This window comes from Colletotrichum phormii, assembly GCF_030913505.1.
Source record: "Colletotrichum phormii strain CBS 102054 chromosome Unknown BDP81scaffold_9, whole genome shotgun sequence".
NCBI classification, from domain to species: Eukaryota; Fungi; Ascomycota; class Sordariomycetes; order Glomerellales; family Glomerellaceae; genus Colletotrichum; species Colletotrichum phormii.
This window is the reverse complement of record NW_026851451.1, coordinates 1,710,534-1,729,561: the sequence shown is the minus strand read 5'-3', so window position 1 is coordinate 1,729,561 and position 19,028 is coordinate 1,710,534. Positions and strand designations below refer to the sequence as shown.

The 19,028-nt window shown below is 53.9% G+C and overlaps 4 protein-coding genes across 4 annotated transcripts; 2 read left to right on the top strand and 2 right to left on the bottom strand.

The window, feature by feature from the left end:
- Positions 1-9,234: 9,234 nt before the first annotated feature.
- Positions 9,235-11,561, top strand: BDP81DRAFT_318263 (uncharacterized protein; the record flags this gene model as incomplete). The annotated part of the gene is made up of 2 exons (XM_060584342.1): positions 9,235-9,664; positions 9,760-11,561. 2 exons carry the CDS (start codon positions 9,235-9,237, stop codon positions 11,559-11,561), a joined length of 2,232 nt encoding a protein of 743 aa, XP_060446023.1.
- Positions 11,562-12,204: 643 nt separating this feature from the next.
- BDP81DRAFT_223506 (enoyl-CoA hydratase/isomerase) lies at positions 12,205-14,056 on the bottom strand. The gene is made up of 6 exons (XM_060582823.1): positions 13,761-14,056; positions 13,225-13,355; positions 13,084-13,113; positions 12,898-13,014; positions 12,623-12,800; positions 12,205-12,506 (listed from the first exon to the last, which is right to left on the bottom strand). Exons 1-6 carry the CDS (start codon positions 13,957-13,959, stop codon positions 12,373-12,375), a joined length of 789 nt encoding a protein of 262 aa, XP_060446022.1. The 5' UTR covers positions 13,960-14,056; the 3' UTR covers positions 12,205-12,372.
- On the bottom strand, positions 13,924-14,677 carry BDP81DRAFT_223520 (uncharacterized protein). Its single transcript, XM_060582824.1, has one exon. The coding sequence runs from the start codon at positions 14,571-14,573 to the stop codon at positions 14,028-14,030; it is 546 nt and encodes a 181-aa protein (XP_060446021.1). The 5' UTR covers positions 14,574-14,677; the 3' UTR covers positions 13,924-14,027.
- Positions 14,678-15,435: 758 nt separating this feature from the next.
- Positions 15,436-18,716, top strand: BDP81DRAFT_318258 (amino acid adenylation domain-containing protein; the record flags this gene model as incomplete). Its single annotated transcript, XM_060584341.1, has 4 exons — positions 15,436-16,162; positions 16,232-16,718; positions 16,802-17,255; positions 17,373-18,716. 4 exons carry the CDS (start codon positions 15,436-15,438, stop codon positions 18,714-18,716), a joined length of 3,012 nt encoding a protein of 1,003 aa, XP_060446020.1.
- Positions 18,717-19,028: the final 312 nt, after the last annotated feature.

Genomic DNA, 19,028 nt, shown 5'->3' with positions numbered 1-19,028 from the left:
ACCTGGTCTCTCCCACACTAGCGGTTCATTGACTCTGCCAAAATGGGGCCAGTGCTGCGGTCGGCAGGCAGTCGGGCAGGCGGGTATTAGGGAGGGCGCCAAGGGGGAGGCGGCGGCTCGCACTTCCCTCTCTTCCTCTCCAAGCAAATGACTCGTGAGTCTCGGTGAGACTATGCGGCTTTGCGCAGGCGTGCGGATTGGCGGACCGTTCCTCCCTCGCATTAGAATTGAACATACAGGCTCATCGATGTCATCGTAAATATGAGGCAAGCTTGTAAGTTTCATTCATGGCGTTTCGGCCGTCATTCAAGCTGTTGCTCGTGCAACTTTCAAGGTGTCGCTGCCGGTTACTGCCGTACGATACCGCTTTCCACAAGCCGATTACCCGTCTTGTACGGTATCCCATCGGGTGCGAGTTGACGTCAGTACAAGAGTACGTATTTTCATGAGGGGAAATAGCGAATTATATGATAATCCGATCCTATTTCCCTTATACCCACGAACCAAAAATTCAAATCAGATTTTCAGTTGGAGAAAAACTGGAGATGTTCGTACTGACGTTAACTCGCACCCGATGGGATATAGATATGACCCTCATACGGATCTTCCACTTAGAGGAATCAAGCCACTTTCTACTATATGCTTGGGGCCCGTAATGAAATTCTAATGATTTCAAACCCACTTAGCTCTCGCCTAGTGCTTAACTTCGGAATTCGGGGGTTCTCCGATTGCAACCTGGGCTCGATGCGCTGGCGAGGCTCTAGTAACAACTGCGGCGCTCCTTCACGCCTCAGGTGCCAATGCGCATGAAAGTGCTCACGTAGCAGAACAAGATTTTGGTCCTGTAAAGCCTTTAATTTGTGTAGACATGGTAGACCGTATACATAAGAGAAGGCCCCCGTACAGACTGAGGAATGGTCTGTGCCATTCTTACTGAGCAGCTTCCGCTGCTCTTCTACTTTCCGGAGGGCTTCATGCGATACCCAGCCAAGTACTGCGCTATATATTGTTCCCGAAAGCTCGACCGGTATTCGTGTCTGTTGTTTGGCTTGATTAGATCTCAGATCCGAGAGCTGATTAAGTAACGCGTACTTCATCGCTCGCCAAGCCTCGAACAGATCCAACGTAGATCTCTTTAGGTGCGATTTGAGCAGAGCATGGATGCCCTTAACCCGCGAGGTAGCCACGTTACCAAAGTGCGTATGCTAATCAACCCAGGCTTTCACTATCTTCTCCTTATACGGATAGAGCCAAAAGGACGTAACGTAGCCGACTTCTTCAAGATAGTCCGTAAGATAGCGTTCTTCGAAGTGAGAAACACGTTCCCGAAAGGTCATCTCAGACGGCGAGCTAACAATCAAATGCCAGGACTTGTAGAACTCTTCCCAGTTGTCAGTCGATGACTTTGGCGCTGCAGGGCTACTGGTTGTCTTCGTCTTGGCAAGGTCGAACGCAGAGTAGCAATGCTGAAGCACCGCCTTGTTTGCATGCTAGAGGCAAAGCAAAGATGCCGAATATGGAAAGATAGCGGCTACAGCATTAATGCATGCTAAGCAGCGATCTATAAGGACAACCGCAGGTAAGCTAGCATTACACTAGTCATACAAGGACCTGACCCGCTCCAAAGCCCAGGTATAATCTTCTTCCGTTTCGCCACTAAGAAATACGAACGCGATACAGAAGGAACGCTAGCAAGCATCGACAGCAACTATATCAAGAAGCGGCATACCGTACTTATTGGTCTTGTAAGTGCAGTCCAGCAACATTACGTCTAGGTAAGCTTATAGGAGGGCCAAGGAATCTAGATAGGCAAACAAGACAGCTGTAACGCGGCCATCTGGTGCGAATTGCATTCGACTCCAGAAGCCTTCCTCGTCAAGCTGATTGGCAAGTGCGTGGATTGAGGTCTGCCCTCCACGAACATCTCGTTTGATGGCTGCAATATGATTGTAGATATCCTGTTGGGTTGCTACAGAGTTTGTGGTTTGTCGTATGTATGTCCGGATATCCCTGGGCGCGACGCCAGCATTTGATAGGCCGGTGTCGGATTGGAAGTCCAATTCGGCCGCGAGTAGGGGAAGAGCATGGGCCACCTCGAGGGGGTACACTTAGACCTCGACTACCCACCCAACCTCCGGTTGGAATCTCCCTTCTACTCCTCACGCAGAATCAATCAATACAGAGATATTGATACTTCGTCACCCCCAGGACCCTACGGTTCGAACCAAATTCCCTGTGAGAGGAATACCAACACTGATCAGTGGTTAAATTCCACTATCGCAGATCAGCAAGGCATCCCACGAAAGCAGAAGAGGCGACCCTCTAATACCGAACGGGATAGAGGAATCGTGCTCCCTTGACCTCTCGAATCTCACGAGAGGAGGCGTCCATCACGTCAGCAACGCCTTTGACGGTCGACCGGCCAGACGCCTCGAGCGCCCGACGACCGACGAAGGACCCTTTACTTATACCGACTTCATCGCGGGAAGACCGCGAATTTAAGTCTGTCAAGTACACCAACCGCGACCAGACCGCGCGACAATTATATCTATTTTCCGCAGCCTGCGACTTACGCCCGCGAGACAATATACCGACTATACCTTCCAACGCGTGAAGTACGAGCCCTTCGACCAAAGCACAAAAGGGCACCACGCGACCAAGGAAGAAGACCAAGATGGCGGCTGAGCCCGAGGAACCCACGGCAACGAGGCTAGGAGTAACGACGAGATCTAGCGCCCGTCAGCAAGGAGAGGCGGGATCGAGCCAGACCCCGTCTAATCAGGCCAGCGACGACAGTCTGCTGCTGCCACGCCCGATAAGCGGCTCGACCCCCAGTCCACCAAGATCAAACACACCGACTGTCTCTGATACGAGCACTAGCCAGGGTACGGTTATAAGCGAGTCAACCAGAATGGCGATGACTAGGGTACCCATACCTCTCAAGTGGCTAGACATCAACAATTCATACTGGGGAAAGTGGACCTTCAGACCATCGGATACACCAGATAACGAGCGGGTCGACGCTGCCCTCGTTTTCTTAATGGAAATCTACGCTAAGCAAGGACTCGAGGGGCAACCCCTGTTTTACCAGATTACCGATGATATCGGCCACTGGCCAGGCAAATGGTTTGCAAGCGCCAACGACGGTATCGTCAGAGAAGTCGTCAGATTCCTTCATGGCCGAGGCATATTACCAGATTCGTCAGCTACGAGAGAACCTCACGAGACCCTCGCAGCCACACTGTCGGCATCAGAATTTACGCCTTGGAACCAACAGCAAGTCGACCGCGCAATATACCGGCTTAGCGAGTTCAGGCAGCGCATTACCAAGCCAGAATTTCTCTTGATGATCACCAATGGCGCAATCGGCCCCTATATGAGACAAGCCAACAGCGGCCCACCTCCAGAAGTACGTCAAGCAACGGTTCCTCCAATTGCAATTACAAGCACAAGGTTACCGTCGACATCGCAACCCATGGGCCAAAACGGTGATATGCGAATAGAACCACATTCAACTACACAGAGCCAACGATTCAACTCGACACCACGCGAATCACGCGAGGAGCAGGATCCAATCATCGCTAACCCACGGCAATTAACGGACCTCACGAAGATATTCCCAAAAGAGAAGAAGTATGCAGGGGGGAAGTACGAGGTCCTACAAGAGACCCTGACCATGTTCTACGACTACTGCGAGAAGGCAGGAATCAAGGAACACCAATACCACTCAGCTATCACGATTGTACTCACGGGTAAGGCAGAGGAATATTACTACCTCGCGGTGCGTACACTCGACAAATCAGACTTCCTCAGCGTTGTTGACGCAATCCGAAGCCGCTTCGAGACACACGATAGGAGCCTCGAGCTCCTCGCCGAGCTAAGGGCACTTTCATATGGATCTATCGCTCGCGGAATGGAGGGCAAGCCACGCGTTGAGATTCTCGAGGAGCTTATCGACAAGATCGACAAGTTGGCCAAGACCCAGCCAACGGAGGGAACCAACGAGAGAAAAGTCGGATATCTCTGTACAGCGGTCCAGCGAGTCCCCGAGGCAAGGATGACTTTGCACGCACCGCCAACCGACTACGAGACCCTCTGCTCACGGCTGAGGTCGAGTTTCAACATCGAGGCCAGGATGCCCAGACAACAGCAATTCCGAGCAGTTGACGCACCATATCAACAACACTGGGTCGACCGTACATACAACGGCAAGGGAAAGGAAGCCAGATACGGCAACCGATCCAATGAGCAAGAGACACGAGGAGGATCAACAGCAGCCACAAGATTCAGGCCACGCGGAAATCAGCCTCGCGGAAAGTGCTGGGTCTGCAAGAAAGACGGCTGTTGGTCGACAAGCCATACCCAAGAGGAAAGGGATAAGTCGTACGAAAAATACAAGCAGACGAAAGGCACTGAGGGCAAGTCGAGCCCGGGCCAATTCCAGCAATTCCTCATCGACTACGAGGGAAAGGGCCCTTCCACACAAGGGGATCCTGATCACGAATCTGACATCGATGAGGACATCACTCCCTTCCTTAACAGAATCGACGATATCGTCGATAACGATTTCGACGACGTCGACGAGGTCCAACACGTCTTCTTCGCTCCCTCATCGTCAGGAGGATATTCCACTCTGAATGACAGGCAAGCAGTCAATACCCTCAACGAGGAGGCATTCTTCCATGGTTGTCAAGGCAGATTCGTACGAAGTAAGGGATCGTCGGCCCTATACGAAGGAAGCCAAGGATCAAGCAAAGCCTTGAGTGACCACAACCTGGCTAAAGAAGCATTGGATGATCACACCCGTACCGAGAAAAAAAGGAAGACAAGCTCAGGGGCCTCACTACTCCCCTTTTTATATCCACCAGATGAGCCAGACGAGGGGACGGCCCAGATATACCATACCCAGGAAAGGTACGGGCCAGACGTCTTCCAAGGGATTATCCCTGATACCGGAGCATCACATTGGTCTACCGGGGGACAGGGCCAGTTGGAAGCGCTACAGAAGATCTACCCAGCAGCGCTCGACAGGTCGAAGGCAGGCATCGCCGTTATCAGCTTCGGCCCAGGGGACCAACTGGTGGGAATTGGTACGGTGAGCATCACCACCACCTTCGGAACCATGACCTTCCATATCCTTCCGGTCAATACACCCTTTCTGTTATGCCTCAGAGATATGGACCGGTTAGGCATCACATTCGAGAACCTCAAGAACCGGATCTCCAATGGCACGCACTTCGAAAAAGTAGAAAGACGATGGGGCCACGCATTTATGAAGCTCGAGACCGCAAGCAGGTCGGTATACTACTTGACCGAGGTTGAGCTCAGGAGATTACACAAGCGTTTTGGGCACCCATCCGTCCCGAGATTACAGAACTTGCTCAAACAGTCGGGCAACGACGTCGAGACCGAGGCCTTGGAGCACATCACGAAAATCTGCCATCAATGTCAAATGAACGCCCAAAGGCCGCGCAGATTCCGCTTCAAGTTGCAAGATGAGATTCACTTCAACTGGGAGATCGTTATCGACATCTTCTACCTCAACGGCAAGCCGGCTCTTCACATCATTGATGCGGCCACATCATTCCAAGGTGGACAGTTCCTCGACGACCTCCAGGCGAAGACGGTGTGGGCAGCAGTCAAAAGAGCGTGGATCGACACGTACCTCGGCCCACCTGACGGCATAAGAACAGATGCCGGAACCAGCTTCAAGTCCACAGAATTCAGGGATAATGCGAAATCATACGGCATCCAACTGAAAGTGGTACCAGTCGAGGCACATCACAGCATCGGCAAGGTGGAAAGGGCACATCAACAGCTGAAAAGGGCATTCAAGATAATCAAAGACGAGAATCCCGGTGCCCCTGACGAAGACTGCCTCCAATCAGCATTCAAATGCTGCAATGATACCATGGGACCAGAAGGACTAGTCCCAACGCTCCTCGTCTTCGGTGCTTATCCAAGAACGACCACAGCCTCGCCACCGTCGCTAGACGTAGTCCAGCGCGCGAAGGGCATCGAGAAGGCCATGAAGGCGCTACGCGAGGTCAATGCGAGGAGGCAAGTCAATGAAGCCCTGGCTACACGTAATGGACCAGACATCTCATCGAACCTCGACATGCCACTAGGCTCAGACGTGAGAGTCTGGAGGTCAACTACAAATCAATGGACGGGACCATTCAGACTAATCTCCGTCGACGAGCGATCGTGCGTCGTAGCCAGAGATCGAGACCAACCGTTGGAGGTATCGATCACTGCTGTACGACCCTACTTGAGAGACGACAACGAGGAGATCGCAGATCAACCACAAGAAAGAGGAGAGCCAGGGGAAGACCTACCTCCACCCCCTGAGATTGAGCAGGAAGTTGTCCTCGACGAAATTATCGTCGCAGCACCCTCAGACGATGAGGACGACGAACCCGACGACCAACAAGCAGAAGACGAAGAGCCACCTACCCAGCACAGTCCATCGCCGACGCCGCCGCCAAAGCGAGCCCCAACCAGGGATTGGAACACTTCATCGACAAGGGGAAGGCCACGGTACGAATGGAGGGATGGGTCACACGGAAGGGACCTCGGAAGGAGGAGAAAGGGGCACATTAGACAGCACTGGTCTTACACGCCTGATACACGACTTCGCAGCGTTCGAATTATCCTTCCAACCGTACCAGTTAGACGTTAAAAGAGAGAGATAGTCAGTGTCGGATTGGAAGTCCAATTCGGCCGCGAGTAGGGGAAGAGCATGGGCCACCTCGAGGGGGTACACTTAGACCTCGACTACCCACCCAACCTCCGGTTGGAATCTCCCTTCTACTCCTCACGCAGAATCAATCAATACAGAGATATTGATACTTCGTCACCCCCAGGACCCTACGGTTCGAACCAAATTCCCTGTGAGAGGAATACCAACAGCCGGCTACTTTCGCAAAATCCTCCTCTATCAGCTTACAGTGTGTTAGGTGAGCAGACGGATGCTAGCTTGGGGGATAATTATGAGAAGAAAACCGTTTATCGGGGCGGTGGCTCAAGCTCCATATGCTTTTATCCAAGTATTCTTTAGTAAGCACGGAAAATTGATAACCGGTTCCCTTGCTCGTGGTTCGTCTTTGGCGCATTATTGCTTTGCTTGGGGATGACACGACCGATCGCACGATTACGTAATTGTCCTCCGTCCACTCTTCTCTTTGGTCGATCTCCCGGTCGTGAAGGCGTATCCCCTTGTTGCTGCCCAATTGTTAATTGCCAATATGAGGTCATCGCGGGATTCATATTCGCTTTTAGAAGGTAGACAGTCGTCTAGGAAATTGAGTGCTGGATTGTTCGGGGCTGTTTCCATTCTTTTCAGAAACTTGTGGCCGAGTTGACATGAGCAGAGAAACGTGTAGAATGACGCGAGACGCGTTCGTCAATCTGTGCCGCCAGCTTGCTTAGTCATTTTCACGGGTACCCGTGAGCCTATTGGGAGCCCTGCGTGTACCTTGCCTTAGTAAGCAGGTTAACCGAGGCGGCTGCCTGCCTTGAGCTGTCGGTTCCACCACAGCTGCCTGGCGGGATCGGCAACAATGGAAAGAACTGCCGGTCGTCGCCTTCCGAAACTGTCAGATACAGCAACTGCGGCCAGAAAAAAACAAGTTGATGGTTCGCATTGGTTTATTATGCCGTAATGAGAAAGTTGAAGCGCTCAATTGACACATTGTTTAACGAAGATGCCAGCACTATTTTGATTTAATGTCTTGCGGTAGTAAGCATCACGAGTTCTCTGCGACTGAAGCTGAACCGTGAGCTTTCCAAGAAAGTTCGAGAGGCAGATTAATAGAGCTGAAATTATATGAAGGGTGCGAGAACCGCGTCATCGGCATGATAGGCCTTCTTCAGAGTCACTAAAGGCAGACACAGTTGAGAACACATGATGCCCGTGAAGAGGACTCAGTCTCGGGGCCCAAGGCTGATAGACTGGAATGAACGATTTTAGATCAAGGAACTAGATGGCTCTCCGACGTGATGTGAGCTCATTTGAAACGAGCGCTAGCAGATTCAGGGGTTTAGTATGTTCCAGGTTGCTCGATGTGCTGGCTAACTACAAGACGGTGAAGTTGATATAAGGTCGGGCGGCTTCCAACCAATGAACAATACATCACTCACATGCCTTTGCCAGACTGGAACACCTATTGAGCATCCCGCAAGTTAAGCGCCATAACCGCGGATCCATGGATCTGACGTTCAGTGGTGTGCGTCATCATTCTCGTGACAGCCCAGGGTGCTGGTTCAAACGGACTCATCCGAGACTAAAAAGTGTGGGATAGTTGTGTGGTCGCATCGCAGGAGCCGTGCTACTCAGGCTACACCATCCATGTCAATTGAGGCATAAAGACCATACATACCTGCCATAGAATGGGATAGGGCTGAGAGCTTTCGGCCGATAATATCTGCAGTCCAGTGACACTCACAAGTTTGCCTGCAGCCCCTGACGCAGCTAGTTGGATGCGGGGATGTTTGCTTGCCGGGCACCAGATTGACAGGAAGTGACCCCAGGCATCCACTTTGTTGGATCAACGGGTACTCACAAGCGAACAATGACCTTTCGCCTTGGCCCAAAATGACTGGGCTGAATGTGTTAATTAGATCGCTGCATGAAGAGGATGACGACTCCGTGGAGTATGACCTTGGTACAGCTGGCCGGCACCCGAACCTGCGACCTGGAATTATTGCCAGAGAAGAATCAAGCCAATTTCGATCTCATCATTACTCTTCACAAAAGGTGAGGATATACGCAGGGATCGCGGAGAGAAGGAGGAGACGATATGTCTAGCTACCAACTGACTGGATGATGGGAATCTTGATGATTTGGAATTTCGATGTTTCCCATTCAGGGTCTCGCAGGTCGGATCTGGGGCCCAAGCTCCTGGCTGGACCGGGGCTGTACGTACCGGACTCGGACACGATGCTCCGCCTCGTGATTTGGCGGCGTCCCATTGGTGGCCGACAGCTACGAATACGCACCTTAGCTCTGTACTTACGTCATTGCCCAGTCACTGCTGCTGTGCTGGTTCATTCCTTCCCGCGTAGCTTTGTCCACCGACTTACCATGGTGGTGACGATTTTCAACGACACAGCAACAATCCAACCCAAACACAGCGACGATATCTTTCCCCTGATTGAGAACAATCTGGCCATCAGTATCCTTCAAAGTGCACCGAGAAAAGCAGCAGGCTTCAGCTGCAGCCGTAGCACGAGATGATGTCCTTCTTCGGCTTCGGCCGCCCATCGCGCGAGGATCGCGAGCGCGAACCTCTACTGCCGCGCTACAAAGACGACACAGCCTTACAGCAGCGCCTGCACGAGAAGCTACACACATACCAGATGCTCCGCGCCATCGGGAAGGGTTATATGCCGTCCAATGAACAGCTCATCATCAACCTGCGCAGTCTCCTGTCTGCTGACGTCCTCAACCCTGATACCCCCGATCTCAGCGACTCCGGACGAGCCCTGGTTCTCAACGTCAAGCTTTTGATCAAGCAACTCATAGAGCTACTACTGCACAAGAATGACAAAGACCAAATCCAGGATTTTATCTGGTATCTCACCAAGGCTCGTCTGTCGGTGGATGCGTACGACATCGGTGCACGAGCATCCAAGGCGAAGGCAAGAGCCGACACTGTGGCAGGTGGGTCATCTCATTTTAAATAACACGAGGAACCCCACGTCCGCTCCAACCTAGGAAAGAAAGTTTGTCCAGAGTTTAAACTGACAATTGCCAAGCTTACAAAAGCTTGCAAACGGTTGGCTCCTTGATATTAACCAACTCGGATTTCCGCCTCCTACTTTCGGATCTGAGCACCATTGGTCGAGAGGTCTTCCGCGACACTGCGTTCACCCTGTCGGACGTCTCGAAGCAGGCGGCCAAGGATATTGAACCCTCAAAAGAGGAGGAGGAAGCCGTCAAACATGCCAACGGGGATTCGAAGCCTCCCCCGACTAAAGACGATTTTGAGGATGAGGTCGTTGACATCGCAAAGGTTGTCACTGATGGCGTCGCCCGTGTCGCTGACGAAGCGGGCCAGAGCCTGACGGAGCATGTCACTGGCGACGAACAAGAGACGCTAGTGCACAGGCTCAAGAGCACGATTGTCAATTTGCGTGAGAGAAAAGACTACTCTGACTCGGTATCGACTCTTTCATTACTCATCCGGCGATATTTGCTGGCCTATTCGCACGCAGTTTCCGATACCATCCAGGTTGCCCAAGAAGATATCGACACCAATCCAGAGGCTGATCGTGCACTCCACAACTTTTGGCTATTCTTGACGTCCTTGGGTAGCCGCGAGCACTGGAATGATGTCGAGGCTCAGTTCAAGGCGGTCATGGAGCATGGCCGCAGCGACCTTGAGTTCGACAATCTTATCAGACAGATCGGCAATCTGCTTCAGGACATACTGACGGACCCTGACTTCTTCGATCACGCCGAGGACCGCTTCAAGGAACTGAGAGCCAAGTCAAGACAGTTGACATCCGAGTCCTCAATACGTGATGATCTTGATGTTTTGTTGGAGAAGGTCTACCTTGCCCTCAACTCTGTGCTCCAAGACACGGATATCAAGAAGGCAATGAATACCACAAGGCGAATTCTGCGGATTTTGTCACCTGCACATCAATACACCAACGGCGAATTGGTGGCGGACTCCATCAACGTCTTCATCCCCATGGTAGTGCAGGCAATTCAGTACATCCCGATTCCCCGGGTGGAAGTATCGGTGCCGGCTATCGATCTTCTCTTGGAGAACCTTATTTTGGAACCGGGGCGCACCGTCAACAACAGCTCCTTCCTACCGTTCAAGATCAATATTTCCACACAAAATGATGTCGAGATCCGCAAGGCCCGCTTTCGTACCACGTCTTCGGTGAAGACTCTCATGAGAATTACAGTATCAGGATTGTCGATTGCCGCCGAAGACCTCGGATATTGGCTGCGCCTCCACTCGGGAATATTGAGTTTGGCCGATGCTGGCATTGCGGGCTTTTACCTGGATGAGCGTGGAATCGATGTTGCCATCGATGTGGAGGTTGGAAAGGAGCGGCTTGAAGACATATTGACGCTGCACAATGTCCGCGTCCGCATCCACCATCTCAATTACAGCCTCCGAAAGAGCAAGTTCTCGTGGCTCGCTTGGCTACTCAAGCCTCTGATTCGGCCAACGGTCAAGGCCGCATTGGAAGCTCAGATTGCGGCCAGCATTGGCGAGCTGCTTCATTTCGCCAACAGAGAACTTCTTTTCGCACGCGAACGATTGAGGGCCACTCGTATTGCCGACCCGCAGGATATGTGGACATTCCTCAAGGCCGTGGCGGCCAGACTGGTGCCCCCCGAGGACCCCGACCTTTACACCCGGGTGGGTGTCGCGCAGCCTGGACGCGGAGTTTTCAAGGGTGTGTACGCCCCTGGCAGTCTCGTTAAAATGTGGAACGAAGAGGCTGTGCTGGCAGGCGACAGAGTGCACGAGTATCAGCGAGACGGGTGGCGCAATTCCATCTTTGATGTCGGGACAACAGGCACAACGCTTTAACGTTGCACCGAGTGCTGCGCGCGGGTAAAATGGCGCAGTTGCAGTCACCCCAGGGGAGCACAACGTTTGAGGCAGCCAAGCATGAGAGCAAAACAAGTCCAGGCACGGTATGGACACGAAACTGCAAGATGTTTTTTTTTTCAATGTATTTCTAGAGGCAATAACATATGCAGGGAGAAACAGGACCTAGGCGAAAATGGCAAGTCGTAATCCATGGCTACCTTACGAAAACGACCATTTGCATGTGCGCTTGAGTATTGAAGATTCGGGTGGTGGGTTGGACTACGGATGGCAGTGTAACCGTCTAACGCGCTGCACAATGCAAGCCGCGCAGATGACAGCAACATTCGGCGCAAAGGTTCCTCCATGCTCACATAACCGTCCCTCCTTTGACAAGATGATGGGGGTGCAGTGGCATTGACATACCATCCAAATCGAGGAGGTGCACTATCACGATATCGATGCCAAGCTTGCATGATGGGCTTCTAGAGTGCAATCGCTCTGTTTTTGCTTCCGAAGTCGAAGGCGACATGTCATTTCAAAGAAGGTTCGATTCATCAGCTTCCGTATCTAGAGTTTGCTGCCCAGCATCGCTACGAATATGGTCCCCGACCATCAGTAATCAACGAGTCAACAACGATAAGCCCGAGGCGCGTGGAAACCACGGACTCGAGTATAGTAGTTGGGTCGAGTCATCCGAGCAGACGGAGTCTACCGATTATAGTGCGTACGATGACCTTGCAGCGCGGTACCCGGCGCGTGACATTTGCTGCGGTTCTCTTCCGAAAGTTACGTACGGGCCACCCGAAACCTACGTGTGCTTGAAGTCGGGACGTCGCTTTTGCAGGAATGCGGTCATTCCTTCATTGAAATCGCCAAGGCTGAAAGTCGAGTAGTAAAGAGATTTCTCCATGGTCATCCCGGCATCAAGATGGCTATTCTCGACTGTAGCAGGGTTAGCGAGCCAGAACACGGGGTCCGCACAGGGGCCCGCCCCCTCGATCCCTAAGTAGGATCCGGAGCCACCCTGTATTAGCGGTCTTGGAGTCGGAGCCACCCACCTGTGAGAACGGCTTGCTTCGCGGTTTTGGTTACGGGGCCCGACATGATGGCGATGCGCTCAGCGAGCTTCATGGCAGCTGGCACGACCTCTTGACGAGGGAACACCCTGTTGACAACGCCGAGACGCTCAAACTCGGCTCCGCTGGCTGAGTCGCCGGTGAGCACGAACTCCATGGCCTACAGATGGTCAGTTTGTCCGTTTCAAGGTGAGAGCGAAGATTTCGGCTGTTGAAGTCGGCCACCACGAGTCAACCGACTGGTTTTGGCTACTCACCTTGTGCTTGCCCAACGCACGAGCTAGACGCTGAGTGCCGCCCGCGCCTGGGATCGTTCCGATCTTGATTTCTGGGAGTCCGAACGAAGCATCTTCGGCGGCGTAGATCATGTCGCACTGGATCGTGAAGTGTGAGCCGTTTAGGTTCTACCTCGCAGAAACATGTCGGGGCAACTCTTGACTTACTGCTAAAGCGATCTCGCAACCACCGCCCAACTTGAGGCTCTCACGTTAGCATTGTTTCTGTGAGACATGCGAGGCAACAGAGAAAAAGAAACCAAGCACAGGTAGTCGGAGGCGGCTCCCACTTCCGACAGCACAACTTACTGCGAAACCAACTACAGCCGCGATGATGGGTTTGGAGAAGTTGGCAAAGGCGTCTGTGAGGTCCTTGAGAAAGGCGCGCTGGTGGGCCGCTGCCGTGGAGATCTGCACCAACTCGTTGAGATCCATCCCGGCTGCACCATTAAACGGATTAGCCAACGTCGCGCTTCCATTAGATTAGATGAGAGAGGGGCCCGCCAGTGGGCCCCTGGTGCGGATTTTCATGACGTTTCAGGGACTTGGAAACAAGAACGACAGCGGACATCCCCCTGTGTATCAAGTCCGTGGGGAATCAGATGGAGTTGAGATGGCAGTTGCTTGGGCGGGAAATCATTGACTGCCGTGCGCGGCGCCAACGACGAGAGTGTGCAGATGCACGTGGAAGGGTGAAAGAAAAAGCAAATGAAGCCGAGGAAGACGAGAAGAGGACAGAGATCCGACGACGGGGGTAAGCTTGTTGCGCCCCCTCCAGACATGGTTTTCTGGAGCCAAACTCTGAAATCTGTCTCGACCGGTATGAGGAGAATTGCAAAACGTACCACAGAAAGGACCTTCTGGGCCACCGGTGACGACAACGGCGCGAACGGTGTCCAGGGCATCGAGATGAGCCAGAGTCGAAACAAGTTCGCCGATCATGACCTGAGAGAAGGCATTTCTCTTGGCTGGACGGTCAAATCGGACGAGGGCGACGCCCTTTTCGGAGTCGGCCGTCAACTTGAGAGTGGTGAGGTTCTCCATGATTTCTCGGGAGTCGGATGAGGTTACCGCAGGAATAGGACCACAAGAAGAAGAAAAAGAGTTTGGGGCTAGCGGATCACCGGAATGCAACAACTGATTAAAAAACGTGTAAACTTGGAGGTAAGGCGAGGCAACTCAGGCGAGAGAGGGGCAGTGTTGGTGTTGATGGCTTGTTGAAGCAGCGTGGTCAACACATGGCAGAGAGACAAAAGAAGTCGTCGGATCTTTTCTTCTCCCGGGTCTTGCTTTCTTTCTCCCGGAACCCTTTTTCTTCTTCGCCAGCAACAACATCGCCGCACTTTATTAGAGAGTGCCACCCTGTTATGACCGAATCCGGCCGAGGGGGGAGTGTCGACCTGGAGTAGCGTCACATCTCGGCTGGGGGTGGACTCGCAGTCGCAGAAGAGGACAAAACTGGCATGAGGGTCGTTCAAGGGAGAGGGGTGGGCGGCCAAACGGTCGACAAGCATCATGAGCCGCGGAAGCCAGGGTTCCCCCCGGGACGATGTGCGGACAGGGGCACCATCCATGTCCGAAGCAAGGCACAACCCGCACAGGCGCCTAGCTTCCCTTTCCTCCTCCTCCACGATCGCGGCACGTAATGGATGGCACATGTCGACTGATTGACAACAACTTCGTCAGCCCCCCTGGACATATCCATCTTCAAGACGTCCGTCCTCCACTGCCGTGCCCCTTGTTACATCCCACGGCAACGCCTGGCAAGGTGCTCCATCGACAAGACAGAAGGCGACAGCTGCCGCATTGGGCGGATCTGGTCCGGATTGACCTCCGTTTTTCCCGGATTTGGACGTCTCGTCCGGCATGGCCCCGCCGGATGGCCAGCGGTCCTGTTACCGCGGAATGGAGGAGGTCGTTACGACAAAAATTTTGCCCTTATCTAAAGGGGAGGAGGCGGATTTTCGACTGCTCCAGATGCTCCCTTGGCGACCTTGCCTGTCACAACGGAATATAGCCTCCCTCTACTCTTTCGCGCTTGCATCCATGGTCGAGGATCCGCTTCTCCGTACAGAAACTGCTTTCGTTCATCGAGGGACCCCGATCACATCCATATTCTTGCAAGGTTCCTTGCGTTCTCCACACTATCTAAAACAAATGTCTGCATAGGAAGGAGCTGAAAGAAGCAAAGAGTCCAGCCCTGATATCATCCATGAACCATGCCATGGCGGACGGGGGGCTCTGGGAATATGGAACCTTGTTTGAACACGGAGCTTGAGGCAATCTAGGCAGGTTTTTGGCGAAGTTACCAAAACAAAGAATGCACTCCCCCACAAGGCCGCGCAGGGTCTCTGGCGCTTCTCCGTTTCTCGAGGACACTGGCGCACGAACACACAGACGCGATGGTCCCGGGAGGAGATATATCTGGTTCGAGGTGCCCACCTCTCGAGATGTGGCTACGAGGCGTGTTACTGGTAGGCAACATCACTGCAGGGCATCAACATCCAGAAGCTCCTCATCATGGTTCCCTCGCGTTCGTTCCACTCGCTGGAAAACCTGTCCCTGGCGGACAGAGTTCTCTTCAACCAATTCAGCAGAGGACCGAGTGATGTGGTACCCTACCACGTCGTCCACCACGCCTTCGAGTCCATCGCGGCAGCACATCCTGACGCCACGGCTGTCCGACACTACGATGGCACAATTATCACATACCGGGAGCTCAATCGCAGGGCCAACGTGCTCGCCAACGAGCTCAGAGGAACATACGGCCTTAGGAAAGGAGACCGTGTAGTCCTCGTCTACTCTCGCTGTATCGAAATGGTCGTCTTCATCTTTGCCGTTCTCAAGGCGGGTGGTCAGTATGTCCCTCTCGATGGTGGCATCATCCCCGAAGACACACTCGGCTATGACATCATCGACTCCAACGCGCCGGTTGTCCTGTGCCTTCCCAAGTTCAGAGAGAAGGTGCTACGCAGCATCCCCTCGGAAAGGCGGAACCTTGTCAGGGTGGTAGACCTCGACGCGAACAGTTGGCTGTGGAAGCACGGCAACAATGGGCACCCCGGTGTCATTGTCAAGCCAGAGGATGGAGCCTATGTGATCTACACCTCGGGCACTACCGGGCGACCCAAGGGAGTGGATGTGAGACACGAGGGCGTTACCAACACCCTTCTAGCGGAGCCCTCCAAGCTGGGCATCCGCGTCGGAAAGAACGTAGCGCAACTGTTGAACGTCGGGTTCGATATGTGTAAGTCAAATGTCTCAAACTCTATTCCTCTAGTGTCCGACCACGCTGACGCGGCAATGTGAGACGTAGGCGCGTGGGAGATTCTCGGCACGATGATGAACGGAGGAACACTTCACATCAGAGGCAGCGGCAATGATCTCTGGACGGATTGCCTGCAACGTGTCGACATTGTCATCGCGACACCCTCCGTCGTCCTCAAGCGCATGCCCAGGCGCGAGGACTTCCCCAACATCAGGACCATTGCAGTCGGCGGCGAGCCCTGCCCATTGGCCCTCGCCGAGCTTTGGGCGCCCTACGTCAAGTTCTGGAACGTATGCGGTCCTACTGAAATCAGCATTCTCAACACCGCGCACCTTCACAAGCCGGGCAAGACTTTGTCGATTGGCAAGCCTAACCCCAACACCAACGTCTACATTCTCGACGAAGATGAGAACCCTGTCAAGATTGGCGAACCCGGCGTCATGTGGGCCGGCGGCCTAGGCGTTTCTAGGGGGTATCTCAACCTGCCGGAGTTGACGGCACAAAGATATAAGGTCGACAAGTTCACAAAGGATGGGTTGGTTTTGCGCCTCTTTTTATCCACGTTTTTGCGGCCGAGACTTGAGAGAAAAGTACGCTAACAGGTAAACCCAAACATAGTCGTATGATGTTCAACACTGGCGACCTCGCCCGCTGGCTCGAAGACGGTAGCTTGGAGCCCCTCGGCCGGAAAGACGACCAGGTCAAGATTTCTGGTTTCCGCGTCGAGCTCGATGGCGTCTCCCGCGCTATTGAAAAATGCCCTGGCGTTGTCAAGGGATGTGCGCTGAAAATCGACGATCGTCTGTGGGGCTTCTACTCTGCCCCTGCGCCGATCGACGAAGCTCAGCTGAAGACTGTCGTCGGCGAGGGCCAACCGTTCTACGCCGTCCCGACCGTCTGGAAGTACCTCCCCGTCATCGAGCTAACCCCCAACGGCAAGGTCGACAAGCGGGCCCTCCGCGACATCGCCTCCGGCGCGGCCCAGGTTCCGCCGCCGCTGCCTCTGGCCGATATTCCGACGGGCATGTCGACGCCCCAGGAATCGTCGAGCGCCTCGACCATCAAGACGGCCGTCAGCCCTACCAGCGAAGGCGGCTTCACACTCGTGGACTCTCGCACCTTCACCGTCGTCGACTCTCAGCAGAGAAACATCGACTTGGAGAAGACAGCCGCTTTCGTCGAGGAGGAGGCCGAGAAAGAGGAACAAGAGTACGAGCTCCCTTCCAAGAAGGGCTTCCACGGCTGGAGATGGATCCGTCACCGCGGACTCAATGTCTACCGCAAGCTCTTTGGCGTCATCTTCGTCTCCAACCTCGCTGTCTTCGTGTGGATGCTGTACGAGAGCCGCAACAGCAACTTCTCTCTGCCCCTGAACCACCTGGCCACCGCCGTCGCCGCCAACCTCCTCGGCGCCGTTCTCCTGCGCCAGGACTACGTCGTCAACTTCATTTTCTGGCTCTGCTCCCGCGTGCCCACCTCCATTCCGCTCGCCATCCGCAGACACTTTGCGCGTGTCTACCACAATGGCGGCGTCCACTCGGGCTGCGCCGTCTCCGCCACCGTGTGGTGGGTCATCTTCACGGGCGCTGCAACCGGTAGCTTCATCGCGCCGCAGTCCCTCTACTCCGTCAACCTCATCACCTTGGTCCTAACCTACCTCATCCTCCTCCTTCTCCTCATGATCCTCGTCATGGCCTACCCTACCATCCGCGCCAAGATGCACGACCAGTTCGAGTGGACGCACCGCTTCGCAGGCTGGTCCGCCCTCGCTCTCGTATGGGCCCATGTCATCGCGACCGCGGCCTCCATGTCCGCCGAACCCCTCGGTCCGGCCCTGGCAAAGACCCCCGCGCTCTATCTCGTGGCCCTCACATCCCTCAGCATCGCGCTCCCCTGGATGCGCCTCCGCCGCGTCAAAGTCGTCCCCGAGCCGCTCTCCAAGCACGCCGTCCGTCTGCACTTTGACTTCTGCACCCCGGGGCCATGCACCTCGCGCGGCGTCCGCATCACGGATAGACCAATGGTCGAATGGCACGCCTTCGCCGCCATCCCGGAGCCGAGCGGCAAGGGCTTCTCCATCGTCGTCTCCAAGGCCGGCGACTGGACTAAGCGCATCATCGAGAACCCGCCCACCTCGATCTGGACCCGCGGCACACCCGCCTCAGGCGTCCTCGCCGTCGCCCCCCTCTTCAAGAAGATGGTTCTCGTGGCAACGGGCTCCGGTATTGGTCCCTGTTTGCCTGTTCTCATGGAGCGGAGGGTGCCCGCGCGCGTCGTCTGGTCGACCAAGAACCCGCTCAAGACGTACGGCCAGGGCGTCATGGATCTAATTCTCAAGGCGGACCCGGACGCGTTGATCTGGGATACGGATGAGCGTGGTAGGCCTGACTTGGTGCAGTCGGCGTATAATGTGTATAAGGAGAGCGGGGCCGAGTGTGTTGCGATTATTTCCAACGGGCCTACTGTGAATAAGTTTGTGTATCGGATGGAGGCGAGGGGAATTCCTGCATTTGGGCCGATTTGGGATTCATGAGCGTTGTTTCTGTAATTTTTCTTTGACGTTACTGTTCTGTTGTTTCTTGGGCGGGCTTTTTCTTTGTTTCTACCATACCAAAGTCGTTTCATTGTTCTCGTATAAATTAGTACTTAGTCTCAGCCTTCCTTCGTGTCTTGGAGGTGTTGAGACTGGCAAATACCAAATCGAATTCATAATCATTGCTTTCATTTTGGCCTTTTTCTGTGACATGCAAGTCCCATTACCCCTTCTGAATCAGGATCATTCCCACTCGAGAGAGCGCTGTGATTGTCCTGGACGAGAGGCTGGCACGGCTTCTAGACTCTGTTG

Coding starts and splice junctions, on each gene's coding strand:
- BDP81DRAFT_223520 (XM_060582824.1), bottom strand. CDS start 14,573: ATGTGCCATCCATTACGTGCCGCGATCGTGGAGGAGGAGGAAAGGGAA.
- BDP81DRAFT_223506 (XM_060582823.1), bottom strand. CDS start 13,959: ATGGAGAACCTCACCACTCTCAAGTTGACGGCCGACTCCGAAAAGGGC. Junction 13,356..13,760: donor CCCAGAAGGTCCTTTCTGTG/GTACGTTTTGCA, acceptor TTAATGGTGCAG/CCGGGATGGATCTCAACGAG. Junction 13,114..13,224: donor CGGCTGTAGTTGGTTTCGCA/GTAAGTTGTGCT, acceptor GAGAGCCTCAAG/TTGGGCGGTGGTTGCGAGAT.